The sequence below is a fragment of the Cajanus cajan genome, chromosome 4 (assembly GCF_000230855.2).
Source record: "Cajanus cajan strain Asha chromosome 4, NIPB_CcT2T_4, whole genome shotgun sequence".
Taxonomy (NCBI): Eukaryota; Viridiplantae; Streptophyta; class Magnoliopsida; order Fabales; family Fabaceae; genus Cajanus; species Cajanus cajan.
The window spans coordinates 7,529,541-7,546,511 of record NC_138520.1 but is presented as its reverse complement, the minus strand read 5'-3'; the positions used below and the strand labels follow the sequence as shown (position 1 = coordinate 7,546,511).

General features: G+C 31.4%; 2 protein-coding genes and 1 pseudogene across 2 annotated transcripts; 1 reads left to right on the top strand and 2 right to left on the bottom strand.

The window, feature by feature from the left end:
- The first annotated feature begins 650 nt into the window (after positions 1 to 650).
- On the top strand, positions 651 to 3,660 carry PPD6 (thylakoid lumenal protein (Mog1/PsbP/DUF1795-like photosystem II reaction center PsbP family protein)). Its single transcript, XM_020363983.3, has 3 exons — positions 651 to 1,061; positions 2,093 to 2,409; positions 3,284 to 3,660. Exons 1-3 carry the CDS (start codon positions 752 to 754, stop codon positions 3,452 to 3,454), a joined length of 798 nt encoding a protein of 265 aa, XP_020219572.1. The 5' UTR covers positions 651 to 751; the 3' UTR covers positions 3,455 to 3,660.
- A 2,634-nt stretch (positions 3,661 to 6,294) lies between these two features.
- LOC145957126 (uncharacterized) lies at positions 6,295 to 8,921 on the bottom strand (annotated as a pseudogene).
- Positions 8,922 to 12,349: 3,428 nt separating this feature from the next.
- Positions 12,350 to 15,718, bottom strand: LOC109802079 (bZIP transcription factor 17). Its single transcript, XM_020363289.3, has 2 exons — positions 13,744 to 15,718; positions 12,350 to 13,032 (listed from the first exon to the last, which is right to left on the bottom strand). Exons 1-2 carry the CDS (start codon positions 15,641 to 15,643, stop codon positions 12,593 to 12,595), a joined length of 2,340 nt encoding a protein of 779 aa, XP_020218878.1. The 5' UTR covers positions 15,644 to 15,718; the 3' UTR covers positions 12,350 to 12,592.
- Between the last annotated feature and the right edge of the window lie 1,253 nt (positions 15,719 to 16,971).

Genomic DNA, 16,971 nt, shown 5'->3' with positions numbered 1-16,971 from the left:
GATAAAAATTTTTATTTAATATATAAAGGTATATTTTTTTTCTTATATTTAAAAAGAAATCTTGTTGTAGTCTTTGAGGAGTCGAGACCACTTGTAACGTAATTAATAATAACATATTAAGATAGTTATATAACATCAGTTGAGTTTAATGTGATATTTTTACTAATAAAAATATTGATAACTATATGATTGGAACTTGAACTCTTTAACATTAATTAAGTTGGAACAATATCATAACAAAAAGATTTAAATAAGATTATTTTCAAATTACATAGCTTAAAAAATAAATTTTAAATTATATGAAAAAAAAATTATTTCTTATTTAAAATAAAAATATATACTAAAAATATTTTTTTTTCTATTATGTAGGTATCTTATATGTAGAATTTTTATTTTTTCTAGTTGACTAAAAATAAATATTTCTAAAAATTATATACTATGAAAAATATCTTCTGTTTTATTCATTGTTTTATCGTGAAATAATAATAAATAAAATAGACTAAAATAAATACATAAATCAAAATTAACAAAAAGTTTTAAATTTGAAAGATTAAAACAACAATAAACGCATGTAATCTTGCATATATGAACTTGGAACTTTACTGTAGTTTTTCCCGAGAGAAGGCAAGTATAAAGTGTCAGAAGTGTGATCCTCATGTATCCACAATGGATAAGAGGCAGAGTGACTCACTCAGATTCTAACATCAACCTTAAACCTCGTCCCTTCGTACACACATTTCACTAATTTGAAATGGCAACCTTACCATTCACCTCCTTATGCCCAATCACAGTTTCATCTTCCTCTTCCTCTTCAAGACTCACAGCTTTGCATGCTTTAAGAGCCTCAGCTTCTGAACCTGTTCTCAGCCAGCACACCCCCAGAAGGGAATTCTTGAAGGGTATTGGTTTGCAGGCCCTTCTTCCACTTGTTTTGCTGAGAGAGGCACCCCCCTCACTAGCTAGAGAAGTTGAGGTTGGCTCTTTCCTCCCACCCTCACCCTCTGACCCTTCTTTTGTTCTCTTCAAGGCCTCTCCCAAGGACACTCCAGCCCTTCGAGCAGGTACATACATGGGCGAAGACTCATATTTCAATTTTGATTGAAGAGAGTAGTTAGTGATTGCATGGTTATGTGTTTGGGCATTGCATTGTTTGGCTTCATGTGGAAGGACAAGTGGTGATTATGATTATTATTACAATTTACCAGAACCTGAATAACTTGATAGGCATAAGGATACTGTGATTTTGACGTCTGGGGTCTCCCAATTGGTGATCCTGCACCACCGGCTATCTTATTTGATCTATTGGATACCTCTCAATTGCATATTTAGAAATTTTAGCTGTGAATTTTGGAGGTTTATGACTCTCAAAAGGTCTCATTATTGTTATTAGCATCTAGGTAGTATTCAAATTTGTAAATTTAACTCTGGGGTCAATGTAAAATTTCATCCCTAAAAGTGTAGGTCTATATTAACTCTCATCCTTTTCATGAATGCGGGTTTTGATTCTCTCTAACATTACTAAAATCGCTTAGTTGGCAACTCTCCTCAAGGGGTTCCTCTAGTGTCCTAGGGCTAGTTAAGAAGCTGTTATTGGGTAGAACTGTTTGCAATTTAGACATGTATAGTAATCATCTAGGTGAACTTCTATCGGCAGACCCAACATGCCATTGACTTCTTATCTATTAGTATTGAAGGTGTCTTCTTGTGCTACTACTTTTTAGCATCCCAAAAAAAGTGTAGGTCTATACAAATTGTTAGAAGTATCAACTTGCTAGCAAGTTTACTCTTCATCTCTCAAATTATTAATTTGTGTGGACAAGATCTCTCAGGATCAAAGCAGTACATGTTATCACTCACTTTCACTGATTCGTATATTATAGCCAATACTGAATTGTAGTTATCAAGTTATCTCCATGCATCTACAACTCTACACTTTTTTCTGCAAATGTTCACTAAAGTTATTGCTTCTTATGAATTTTACTGATGATTATATATATATATATATATATATATATATCCAAACTTGTTTATATTTAAGAGATGAAACCATTTTATCTTGCAATTGATATAGTCTAGATTTAGTTCTTTGCAGGAAATGTGCAGCCATACAAGTTTATCCTCCCCCCAACTTGGAAACAGGCTCGTGTAGCAAACATATTATCTGGAAATTACTGCCAGCCTAAATGTGCAGAGCCATGGGTGGAGGTTAAATTTGAAGATGAAAAACAGGGAAAAGTTCAGGTAGTGGCCTCGCCTTTGATACGCCTTACCAACAAACCAAATGCAACAATTGAGGACATTGGGAGCCCAGAAAAAGTGATTGCTTCTCTTGGGCCATTTGTCACTGGAAATACATTGGATCCAGATGAGCTCCTTGAGACTTCAGTTGAAAAGCTTGGTGATCAGACGGTACATTTTCTTTCCATAGCCTATTTTGCCTGGACATTTATGTTTTTTCTTTTGTTTTTACTTATTAGAAAATGAAGAAAGCTAAATAAAGTACTCAAGTGATAAATTTAATAGTCTTTTACTTTTTTCAACATGGCCCCAAAATCAATATTATTAACTTGAGTTCCTATCCTCTGGCATAAGTTATTCAGAGGGGACAAGAATGTTCTAGTTGAAGCATTTCTCAAAAAATGAGCAGTATTGAAGATGTTTCTACACACATGTATCACACAAGTTGCAATAAGAAATTTCAAAAAAACTAAAGTATTTGAAATCTCGTTTTCTGGTGTGTTTTTTTACCAGTAGCATTTGTTAGTTAAGGCCTATTTTGTTAAACTTTTCCAAAAACACTCCTAAGAAAAAAAATATGAAAGAAAATCGACATAAAGTTCTCCATAAGCTAAAACTAGTTAATGTATAAATTAAAAATAAGATTTTGAAGAAGTTAATAGGAGAGAGCTTATAGAAATTAGCTTATTCATAAGCTAATTTTAGCTTATAGAGAAGCTTATTTGATTTTTTCTGCATAATTTACTCTTCTAGAAGTGTTTCTAGAGAAATTTACCTAAGCAAATTCTTTTAAGTTGCAGGATGGTGCTTATGACAGTTTTATTTGTATGTCTATTCTTAAATAAGAAATCCCATGTGTAGTGTGCACCCCCTATTGAAAAAGATAAACAGAACACAACCAAGTTCTTTTATCTACTAAAACTCACAGCATTATAGATTGTATTGCATACTCTTCTTTTTAAATATTTTCTTTTCATGTTTATTGAGTATGGAAAGTTGGCAATTATTAGTGACTAACATTTTCTGAAATGGTGTCTGCACGCAGTACTACAAATATGTGCTTGAAACTCCGTATGCTCTCACAGGCACCCACAATCTTGCAAAAGCCACAGCAAAGGGAAACACTGTTGTTTTGTTTGTGGTTAGTGCCAATGACAAGCAATGGCAAACTTCTGAGGAGACTCTAAAGGCTGTACTCGATTCCTTTGAAGTTTAGTTTTCCGTCTAAGGTAAATAACAGAACTTTACCTTCAGTTTATTTCCTACCACTTTTTGTTTATACAGAATTACTCAGCAAGAGCTGCATTGCCCCTCATTTCAAATTTTGTGTTCAGAGGTTAAAATCATATTTAAATGCTTTAACTTTTTCTTCTTTGTATATACCTGATTGAGTAAATGACATGTTTTGATGGTCTTGATTTATTTTATCGTTATTACCAAAAATTAATACTAAAACAGTTAAATAAGAACTAGAAGAAGAACATAAAGATGTTCAGTGCAATAGCTGATTCATTAACTTTATTTGCATTCGTCATTTATTAAATTTTATTCTTTGGAAATGTTATATGCCTCTGCAGTATCAGCCATGCTGCAAGTTTTATTACATACATGTGTTGTAGTAAGGTTGATATATACGTTATAGACAGTAGTTGATCTGACGCTTAGGCTTCAATGAGACGAGTTTTATTCTGAAAATGCTTTTTTTAGTAATATGCAAGCTTTCATTGAGCATGTAAATGCAACCGAACAAGATATATATTCAAGTCACACAATGTGTCTAACAAGGTGATGCTAGGTATGATGAAACGGAAATGGATTTTCTAATGTGTGTTTTTGTGGCATGTAAAGTTAGAAATAGACACAAAGATATTTTTATTTATGAGGAAAAGACACAAGGACCTTTAATGGAGAAACCTTATTATAATTTGTTGGACTCTGTATAAAATGATGTGTTTTATCACTTCCCTCACAACGTGATCGTATCAAGTGAAAATTTACGTTCAAAGATTCATTATCACGATGCAATGCAAGTATGCAACTTTATGAGGGTTGTTTCCGGGAGGGTGAGTGATTTGAGTACAGTCAATAATGCTACATGTGTAGCCTAGTAATGTTTGTGATTTGGTTAAATTAGTTTTCAAAAAAAATGAGAATCATCTAAACTACATGTAAAAATGTGGGTAAAATATGTTTTAGGTCTTTAATTTTTAGTCAAAATTAGTTTGTCTTTATACTGCTTAAGAGATTTTTGTGATTAAATAAATGCAAGATTATATTGTAAAAATTAATTTTGAGAGTAAATTAAAAGAAAAAAAAATAATTGAAGAGTAAATTTGTCAATTTATCATGCCAAATAAAAATGAATGTTAGAGTAAATTAAAAATGTAGGATGTTGATTGGTTACTTTAAAATGAAATTGTCTTGTTTTGTGTCAAATGTAAAAAATTGTACCAAATAATATAACAATATTATTATTAGATATCCTCAAATAAAATGCCCGAGGTGTGAAACCATTTTAATGATAAAAAATAAAAATAAAAATTACATTTGCCGGAGAATTGAGCTAATTCGTAAAGAAAGAATGCGATATTTCACATTTATGAAAATACAATACATTGGTGTTAGATTTTCCTATTTTCTGGACAAGAATGGCGATGTTTCTGTAACAAATATTTTTGTTTTAATAAAACTCTTTTTGGCATTGTAGTTTTTAGTCCGTTATTAAAAATTGGTTATCTACATTACAAAGACAATGACAAAGAAAGGTAGAAGGTTCTAAGAGATTATTAATAAAAATAAATGTTATCTAAAACACATATATAATTTTTAATTGGAAAAATAAAAAAGAAAAAAAATGAAGATTCCACATATACGTATCTGCATGTTTTAATAAAATATATAGTGATCTCAAAATCTAAAAAATATAATATTTTTCTTTATACAGGATACGTTTATTGAATTATTTGGCAGAGATTATGCGGTTTTTTCACCCGTTGAAATAGTTGTTGAAATTATTTATTTGAAATTGATTTGAAATTATTTATACATTTGAGATTATTTTACACAATATTACTCTGGGTTATAATGACTAATGTGACATGTGTATTTTTTTTTTTTTAACGTTGATGGAGCCATTTTTGAGTTGTCTAACCAACAACGACTTCATCGGCATTGTTATTGGCTATAGCGGCCTATTATTTAGTGTCACATATTGGGCTAATTTTTTTTTTCTCTCTTAGGTCTATAATTCATATCATCTCTATTAAAAATATAATAAAAATTAAAATTAAATAATAGAAATATGTTGGTCCAATTGGTATTGGAGTTAATCCTCTCATGTGAAGGTTTTGAATTCAAGTTTCGAGTTTAATAAAAATATTATTTTTTATAATAATTAAAAGGTACAATTGTCTACCAAATGTTAAGGAGACTAAGATGATTGCTAAAAGAATCCCTTTTATATATTAGTATAAATAAAATAATTAAAAAAAAACTTATAAACATTGTCATCATGGGTCATAATATCATACGCCTTGATCACATAAAATGAAAAAAAAAATGGTCTTTATAGGTCATAGTGACTTTAGGTCGCTATGACTCATAGTGCTACTTATTCTATTGAAAATAAAATAATAATTGAGATTAAATAATAAAAGTATGTTGATTTAATTAGGATTGTAATTGGTCCTCAAGTGTAAAGGTCATGAATTCAAGATTTAAGTTTGATAAAAATATTATTTTTTGTATAATAATGAAAAGATATAATGGCCTACTAATATGGAGGAGATCAAGGTAGTTACTAAAAGTATGGAGCATAGTGCTTCTTACTTTGACCGTCCTGTTCCAATAGGAGGGTGCCACGTGGCCTAAAATTGTAAAAAAAAAAATGGGGTTGTTATGAGATATAACAACCCCAAAAAAATTAGTCGTTTTTATGTCATTGTAACCTATAACAATTAATAATAGGTCATTATCGGTTGTAGTGACTCTTTCTTTGTGGTTCTCATGGGTAAAAAAAAATTACATGTGTCATGTAGGTCATTATAGCCCATAATAACACCCTGTAAAAAGCTTCAAAGATATAAATAGTTATAAGAGTCAAAAAGATCGATTATGCAAATATGCCTAATCCGATAAAAAAAACAATAGTTTATGAATTATATATTACCTTGTTTTATTTATTAGAGGACAAAATTATATGATTTATTAAGTATATCGGTCAATTACACTTTTAAATTTGAAGTTATTAGCATAATAATTATCAGATACTATTTTATTTATTTGAATTATAATAATAGTCATTATTATAATAATGACTACAATTTAAGTTGTCGCGTCCCTAAATTAAATTTGTAATTATAATGTTGATAAATTGAAGATTGTTTTAAAGTTTTGACCGATATTTTTCTTTAACTTGAAAAGTGTTTTAAGGCCACTAGAGTAAAAACCTTGGCATGAGTAATGCTTTAAGGCTATCTCCAATGGAGATCTTTTCTTTAGGTTCTTTAGTGAACTCATATGTATACATCATTCATTTTTACTCTTTTCAATTTAAGCACTTTTAAAAAAATATTTTTTTCTCCAATCCAACATCTATCTTTTAATTCTTAATTGGGTCCCACAAAAATATTACATTTTTACATATCATCAATAATTTATTTATTAACTTATTTTTTTTATTAAGTAATAAACTAAGAGATTTTTATTCTACTATTTTGCAAAATATTTTTTCATGATACAAAAAAAAATATTTAACTAAATCAAGTTTTATTTAAAATGATGAAGCCAACTAAATTACGTAATTACAATAATATAAAAATTACAAAGTTAAAAAAGTACATAATTAAAATAATAACTAATTTTGAAAAATATCATGCCCAAAATGTTCTCAGATATGTTTCATAAGGTTGACTTGAAGTTGATGATGACACCTATCACAAAAAAGTATTTTCTTTTGTAGATATTGTACAAGATTTGGATGAGGACCATTATGTATGTCAGTTGTTAAGACATCATTGTTGAAATGTTCACAAGAATAATCAAAATTATCATCATATGTGTGTCGTTTGTCTTCCACAATCATGTCATGTAATATGATGCATGCATATATAATATGTTTGATTGTATCCAAGCACACACAAGGCCACGTATAATTGCAAACCGAGATTGAAGCAATCCAAATGCATGCTCCACATCTTTTCTTGCTGCTTCTTGATGTTGGGCAAACAATTTTCTTTTATCTCCTTGTGGCAATGGGATAATCTTAACCAGCATAGCCCATTTTGTATAAATATCATCTGCTAAATAGTACCTCATGTCATATTGGGTTTTATTCACCATATACTGCAACCTTGGGGCTTGTCCCTACAAAATCTCATTAAACACAGGAGATTCATTAAGCACATTGATATCGTTATTTGAACCTGCAACCCCAAAAAATGCATGTCATATCCATAAGTCCTGTGATGCCACTACTTTAAGCATGATTATGGATTTTCCATGATCACCATGACAATATTGACCTTTCCATGCCACTGGACATTTTTTCCATTCCCAATACATAGAATCTATACTACCTTACATACATGGAAAACTACGTCTCTCTCCTATTTGAAGTAGGTGTTTAATTTCATTATTATTAGGTCTTCTTAAGTATTTTACTCCAAAGATCTGACAAGCATCATGGACAAACTTACTCAAACATTCCAATACAGTGCTTTCTCCAATTCGCACATAATCATCAACACTATCAATAGGTGATCCATGTGCTAATATACGAATAACAGTAGTGCACTTTTTGCAATGGAGAAAGACCCTTTCTTCTAGTTGCCTCAACTCTCATTTGAAAATACTCATCATGATTGCTCTAAGATTATATAATGCAAAGGAACACATCCCTTCATATTCGAAATCATCGTCAAAATTATTCTTCTATTTATACTGGATCATTGGAGAAGTAGTCATTGAAAAACTGAGCATGCCCTTCTTCATGACTCCTTTCAATATGATTTCATCTTTGCCTATGTGTAGTTGTTTTTTGTCTATCCATTACCAACCTCGTGTATAGTTCTTTAATGATTCCATCCTCAAGATCCTCTTTGTAAGATGAATCACTAGATCTCATTTCAAGGAACACTATAAAATCTCAATGTTAAAAGAATTTAAGCCTGAGATGAGACTTGTTTGCACAATTGAAAGGTGTGAAAAATCTTCTTCTATAAAGATATACTTGTTTGAGTAACAACTAGTTTTTAAAGGCTAATTTCCAATGGCTAGATTCCAACTGTTAGCGTGACTAATGGCTACTTTACTAATGAGAAATCTTAAACTTCGACAAAAATATTACATTAATAATGAAAAGTTTTAAACATAAATAACATTACATAAATAACTTTAAAAAACATTACATTAATAAGAACATATTTTAGGCATAGATAACACTATTACATTACTTATTTTAACTAAAATCCTCACTCAAGTCCATATTTTTCTTTTATTTTCTTACACAACATTTCATGATATTGTAATTGTTGAGATGTCATACCAGATGTCTCCTTAAAAATAATTTCATGGTCAAGTTCTTGTTCTTTCATACTTAGTTCTTTCTCTTTCTCAAATGGTGTTTTTAGATCTCTTTCACAAGATTGACCTTCACTAGTATCCATTGAAGTGTCATGATCCATTATGGGGTTAATTGGTGGCGATTGAAACATGGGGTATCCATATGAAAATGGGAATGAAAACTAAAAATTGTTCATATTTGTATTATTTTGTGGGTGTGATAAATATGGAGAATTTTGAGAATTTGGATCAATGGAACGTTAAAATTTTGACATGAAATTAAAATAGAGATTAAATTGATTTTGATTTGGTTCCATTAAGTGAAAACAAATCAAATAGAGAATAGAGAATAGATAAAATTGACTTAAGAAAGAACTTTAAGAGACAAAAAGTGAAAGAGAAGAAAAAAAATTAGGAAGTTGGTGAGTAAAAAATACACAATAAATTCTATTTATATAAGTATTAGTATATAAAATTATATTAAAAAATAATTTTATAATGTTCAAAATATAACGTTATTATATAACATTAGTTTTATAACGTTAAATAATTTTATAACGTTATAAAATAACATTCAAAAACAAGTTTAAAAAAAGTATATTATAATATTAATTTTTAATTAAAAAAACTCAGAAGCACGAGAGCTTCTATAAGCCTCGGGTGCTTAACCAAAGTGAACCGCAGTGGAAAATGCTACATGCACATATCTTGCCAGGAAATTTTGGGATCTAAGATCCTGCGTTGCATATGCTGTAAGGTCTTCATTATGCTTTAAGGTCAATCAAGTAAAAACCTTAGCGTGAAAAACGTTATTAAGTTTTTACGAACATACACCCTTAATATAAAGAGTGTTTTAAGGTCATGTGAATAAAAAAAACTTAGGTGTGAAGTCTGCTTTAAACTCAATCAAATACAAAGAATGTTTTAAGGTCAATCAAATAAAAAGCTTGACACGAATAGTGTTTTAAGATCTTCACCCACCACCTTTAGCAAGAAGAATGTTTTAAAATTTATCGAGTAAAACTCTTAGATATAAAAAATGTTTTAAGGTTTTCAGCAACATATACTCTTAATACAAAAAGTATTTTATATAGTGTTTGGTTAGAGAGGAATGAAAGAAAAAAGAGGGGAGGGATTTTTATAATTTTTTCTTGTTTGCTTCAATTTTTAGGAGGAGAATGGAGGAAAGTAAAACGTTTCCTAATTTAATTTTAGTTCCCTCCAATATTGGGGATTTGAAAGGAAATAGAGAGATTTTAAAACATTTGTAATATAATGTCTAGAATATCCCTACTTATGCTTTTAAATTTAAAATTATAAGGATACAAAGGCAAATTGATTTTTAAAATCTCTTCCCTCCCCTTGTGAACAAAAAAAGAAAAAATTTACCCCTTTTTTCTCAACCAAATAAAATTTCTAACTCATTTCCTCCCCTTTCTTCCCTTCTCCTTCCCTCCATTAATATCCCTCATATCCTTTCCTTTGAACCAAATAGATCCTTAAGGTCAACTAGATAAAAAAACATTGACGTGAAGAACACTTTAAGTCACAACATATACCCTTATAACATGAAGAGTGTTTTAAGATCGACTAAGTGAAAATTTTGGCATGAAGACTATTATAAAGTCTTCACCAACATACATCATTAGTATGAAGAGTATTTTAAGGTTGGTCAAGAAAAATCTTAACGTTAATAGTATTTTAAGGTCTTCACCAATATATACCCTTAATATAGAATGTTAAAGTCGATCGAGTAAAAAACTTTGACATGAAAAGTGCTTTAAGGTTTTCGCCAACATACAACATTGGCATAAAGAGTGTTTTAAAATTGTCCAAGTAAAAACCTTGACGTGAATAACACTTTATAGCCTTCATGAACATATATCCTTAGCACGGAGAGTGTTTTAAGATCAACCAAGTAAAATCCTTAGCATGAAGATCTTTTTAAGATTTTTACCAATATACACCCTTAGCCAAAAAAAAATTTAAAGGTTAATTAAGTAAAAGTTTGGCACGAATAGTGCTTTAAGGTTTACACCTTTATCAACCTCATTGTCAATAAGATTAATTCATTAAACTTTATAAATATCACGCACAAAAAAAAAGACTTAGAAGGTTATCGAGTTAAACACTTAGCACAAAGATGTTTTGTTTAGACTAACATTTTCCTTTAGCATGAGTAATAAGGATATTAAGACTATTTAAAATGACTAAACTCTTGACTGTGAGTTGCTTACTAACCTAATACAAGTAAACAAGACTTTCCATTCATTTCATTTACCAACTTAATATTTTGTTGGTGTGTTGTCTAGGTCTTTGGCCGATCGATGTCCTTCGTTGAAATAAGCATTTACTAAGTGACTAAACCTTTTCACAGTTCGGTGTTTAAGCATGGAGGATTATGTATCATCCACGTTTTTGATCGATTAACACCTTCATTAGGACAAACGTTTATTAAGTTTCTTCACACTTTAGTGTTCAAGCCTAAAAAGTTGTGTATTCTTCGAACTCAAAGTCGAAAGTAAATTGTTCCAATCAAACATAAATTATTGTGTTGATTACCTACCAACTTAGCTATAAAAAAAAATTAATGGTTTGATCATGAGAGGTATATATATTTACATTAATTAAGTTTAAAAGAAAACATGTTAGGATTTTTAAAAATTAACTCCAAAAAATTTGAGATTTTAATGCACCCAAACACAAGTATATAATATCTTTCTAGAGTTAAGGAATGTAAATTACTTAGTTAAATATTTTGAATTTGAACTAACACTACATTTCTCTAAAATAAAGTTTTCATACCGAAACGGAATATTAACTCTTATATATTACACACAAATCAATATTTTACGCAAGAATGTTTTTTAAAAAAAATTGATAAAAAAAATTATAAAAATTCTTTTAACTTTTTATCTAACTTACTTTTTATTAATCATAATTATTTATAAATTAAATATTAATATTTTAATTAATTATCAATAAATAAATAATTTTATGCTAGAATATAAATTATCTATGATATTTAAATATAATATTTATTTATATATAATTTATTTATTATAAATTTTAATTATATAATAAATATGCATGTATATTCTACATATTAAAATACTATTAGTTACTAATTTATATAAAATTACGTTAACTAATAGTGTATTTCTACACAATTTAATTCCTCTATATTAGATCAAAAACATGAACATTTGCATAACATAATTTAATTCTTCTAAATAAGACCAAATGTATTAACATTTGCATAAAATTACGTTTACTAACATTTTCACATAAATTTAGATTATTCCAGTGTAAATCCTAACATGCTCTAAAATAAGTTCAAAACAAGAATGCTTTTCACTGTTTCACCCAAAAACATAAGTGGGAAAATGTGATACTACAGCGGATTTTTATTCTAAATCAATTTAAAATCGTAAATCAAGCTTGTGCTTTAATCAAAAAATCAATTTTATAAACACGTAATTATCCAAAACCAAGTTTTCAAGCATAGTCTCAAAAACCCATTCCGTATTCAATAACGCACGACAAAGGATCCGCTTATAAATTCTAGGGTCGGAATATATTATTAAGTTTATAAGAGAGGTCTCTTAACTGAGTACAAGACAGTTGGTCAACCCCATTCAAGTCCAGCTTCTAAACTCTCAAGTATATTTTTAAGCCTCTGCTACTTTAAATATGTTATTATGTACAAAACTGGAGGTGAGTATCTTTGAATCCCAGTCCCCACACACTTCGTTACAGATACTAGATTTCAGGTTAGATGGTTTCAGCTGGATCAAAACATTTTACCGGCCGTCACCAAATGGGGAGAAGCACGAGGCAGACCACACGAGTAAGTTACATACTTGACACTATCAATTAGCACAACCACAAAAATCCGAGAGAGTGACTTTGGTCTCATCATGCCATCAACATCACCATCACCGGCCTCTTTGGGATCAACAAGGACTGAAACCACCATAGAGGATTTATTACCCAGGTGGTTTTTCTGCAAGTTCTTTACATGTTCTTCAGTTATGTTCAGACTAGATCCAGTAAGCGTATCCGGGAGCCCATGAAGGGTTCTTCTATTCCCGGTCTTTTTGACAGTTGTAGCATTCTGACGTTTTCCGTTAGAAACATTGGCTACTGATGTTGCAGGAACTATAGCTCCAGGACTTGGAGAAACATCAAACTGGAAAACTTCAGTGCACATGCCAGAACTTAACATTGGCCCTGCATCAGGAAACCAGAAAACTCAATATATTTTCAATGTTATGTGGGTATCAAAATAGGCTAACAGATCCTCTATTTTAGCATAACTTAAGCAAGCAGCAAAAAACTATGCTCAAGCATGATAGAGAGGTGGACATCTCGAAGTCATTATATTCGGCAGAGACAACATAGATAATGATTAATGAGTGTATATCATTGCCTAAAAAAGCTATTCTACAGATACAACAATGTTGAAGTGAAACAAAAATGCAAAAATTAGTGGAAAGATATTTTTAAATTAAGCACTAGTAAAACCAAACCAAGCTCACCAAACTAATTCGACACTCGGGAGTTAAAGTAGTTCATCCATCTAATTTGGAAGACATCTGATATAACTAAGGAAACTTGTCAAAGAAATATTTAGTGTCACAATTTTCAATGACCAATCAGCGTGGTGAATTTTGATTCAGGGAAATCAATGAACAGCCAAAGCAAACACAAAACATGTTACAGCATAGCATAGATAGCATCTTGTCATCTTCTAGACTTGATCATCCCCAAAATTTAAAGCCTTGAACCTATAATAATGCTAGAATATGCACAAATTAAGATTTGACAGTAACAAATAACATAATACAAGTCAGTCGAAGAGCAATGTATCATCTCCATTCTTGTCAAACAACCTATACAGAGTAAAATTCAGAAGGAATGCCAGAATAAACAGATAATCACCTGCAAGGCCTTCACGGAACCACTGTTGCATTTTACCATCAGTTGCAGAAGACTTCATATGGTCCTTCAAAGCTTTGGTTGAACCAGAGCCAAGAGCCTTCCTCTGTTCGGCAGGAACCCTATACACGTTTGGATGTTGACCTCTGTTTCTTCCAACTTCAGGAATAGCCAACGCAGAATCCCAGTCATTATGAATGGCCAAACCAGTTTCTCTCTTGTCCTTCTTCGCCTCAGCAGTTTGAGATGCCATGGCTTTCTCACTGGCCATAATAGAATGGATAATCAAGTTTCCATCAATCTTCACCATCTTATCATTCCTAGGAACATACAAAGAAGCAACCAGAGGCTCACTGGCATTGCCCTGACGACCAGAATCATCCGGGCCTTGCCGATCACCCTTTTCTTCTCCTAAACGCCGGCCTCTCTCATTATTCACTCGATCAGAAACACTAAACCTCCCATTAGAAAACCCTACTTCTTCATCTCTTTCAGACCCATTCCTATGACCATTACTCAAAGGCCAAACCTTCCCTCCACCATGACCATACACCCTATCACTAACATAGCTAGACATACCAGTACCAGGAACATTGTCCACTAAACCTCCAAACTTAAAATCCACCAGAGGAACAAGCCCACCAAAAAGCATGATAAAGAAAAACAAACCCAACAAACTAATACTAGCAACCTTCTTAGTTTTCACCTCAGCCTTCTTACTCTCAGACTTTTTACCCTTGGGGGCAGAAGCAGGTTGCTGAGGCTTCAACCTAGGAATGGGGACCAAGGGAACCTGAGACCCTTGAGGCTTGACAACATAGGGAGCACATGGCATCCAAGGATAAGGCATGGGTGCCATTGGAGGATGATGAGGGTACATCCCTGCAGCAGGTGGAGGACACATCACACCAGCCCCCACTTGCTGTCTAAGAGTAGCATTCTCAGCCACCATGTATGAAATCTTACTACTCAAATCAGCAATGATGGAATTCATCGATCTCACCTTCTCCTCAAGCTCCTCCACGTAATGCTTCTTCCTCTGCCTAGAAAGCTGTGCACTTTCCCTATTCCTCATCAACCTCGCCTTCCTTTTCTCATCGTCATCATCAATTGCATTCACATCAGAAAGAGACTCTTTCTCAGTCTTGTTCTCCACCGAGGAAGAGAACCTTCTATACTTGGAGGTTCTCTTCTCAGCACTTCCTTCAGAACCCTCTTTCTTTCTCTTCAGATCACCGATTTCCTCCAATTTTACACCATTTTCCATAACTGCATGTGCCCGAGACGACGTTATGTCCCTCTCGTAAGAGCCATAATCCGGTGAGGGCGAGTTCATGGCTTCATATACACCCGATCCACCGTTGCCCGAACCATGAGACGAAACCGGTTCGTTAGAAGACTCTTCCCGGTCGCAAAATTCTGTCTCCGGCGACGAAGCCTTGACATCAACCGCGTCGTGCGAACCCTGCTTGCACGAATCATCCTCTGAAACCGAGTCCGACGCTTGCGAATTGAAAAACCTAGACACGTCGGGGCTCCGATCTCCGGAAACCGCAGACGCGACTGAATGCGGCGAATCGGAATTGATGACTTGGCAATCGGGATTCTTTGATGAAGAATCGTGGATCGAGTCGTTGCTAGGGTTACACGCGTCGGGGAGAAGGAAATCGTCGGCGTCGGAGGGGATGCAGATGTTGTCGAGGTCTTCGAAGGTGATTTCGAATTCTCCGTTGCCGTCGAAATCCATGCCGAATTCCAGATCGGAGGCGGAGGGAAGCGCGTCGGTGTTGAACAGCGAGTCCATGGAAGGGAAGGGGAGGTTGTCGAACGCGGCGGAGAAATCGTCGAATAAGAGATCGGACGCCGGCGGCGGCGGCTCTACGGCATCCATTGACCGGGTCATGGAGGAGGGTTTCGGAGAACAGAGAACGAAGGTTTCTGGTTTCTGCGTCTATGGGTTTTGGGAATTTTTGGGGTTTCGTTCACTATATGTAACTGTGCGCGTGGGATCACGCGCTCAGAAACTGTGTACTGTTTGCTTTTGGTACACTGACTCGTATGTGCCACGCGTTTCGAGAGTATCTGTGTTTAATATTTTTCCATAATTTTTTTGGATAAATGAGTGTTTAATTATTTAGTTTTTGTTATGAATCTTATGATGGAAAATGAAAGAAAATAAATAAACAGTGTCTGGAAACTTCGTTGCGAGAGTGGTAAAGAGCAAATCGAGTGAACAGGAGTTGCGTTTCCGCTACGTTGGGTTGCTTTCAACTGCCGTAACGTACGGTGGCAATGTTGTAATTAATTTTTATAAGACTTTCTTTTCTAAAAGTTGAAGCTAAAAATTATAAAGTGTTATATTTAAAAGAAATTCTAAAATAATTAATCTACTTCGCATCAGAAAATATTAGATAAAATTATGTTACTATATCATATTTTATTTTAAACTAAATTATATTTTTATTCCTTATTTGTTAGATTTATTTTAATTCTTTATTTTTAAAATATTTGTTATAATATTTTATTTATTAAATTTAAATTAATTTGATCCTTTTGAAATAATGATTCTTTTATATAAAAATTGTTGAATGTAATTAAAATTTAAATAAAAAATATTATAAATATGATGAAAATTATATAAAAATAAGTCTAAAAGATAATTAAGTCAAAAATTAATTCAAAATTGAGTTATAGAACTAAAAATTATTGTTATTTTAAAAAAATTGAATTAATCTAAATATAAAAAATAAAGGATCAAAAATAAATATTTTAATAAATAAAGGATTATATAAAATTATTAACATTTAGAAGAAATTTTAAAAAAACCTACTTAAATAAAAGATAATTCGATAATTTTAATTAACTTCAAAAATAAGAATTTAATAAATATTATTTAAAAAATTCTATAATTAATTACGATTATTATATCTTATCTTTAAATTTTTTATAGAAAGAAATCTTATTAATAATATATATTTAACCTTTATTTGGAATCAACTAAAATTTATTAAATATATTTATTTAGATAGACATTTATAATCAATATAAAAAAATAAACATTTATGAATGAACAACATCCTTCAAATATTAAAAATTTTATATAGTAAGATTTTAAATTAATATGTTACTTAACTCATTCATTGTTCATATAACTTATTTTAATTAATTATAAAAAAATTATTAATAATATTATTAAACACTTATTTAGATTTAATTTAAATTTATTTAATT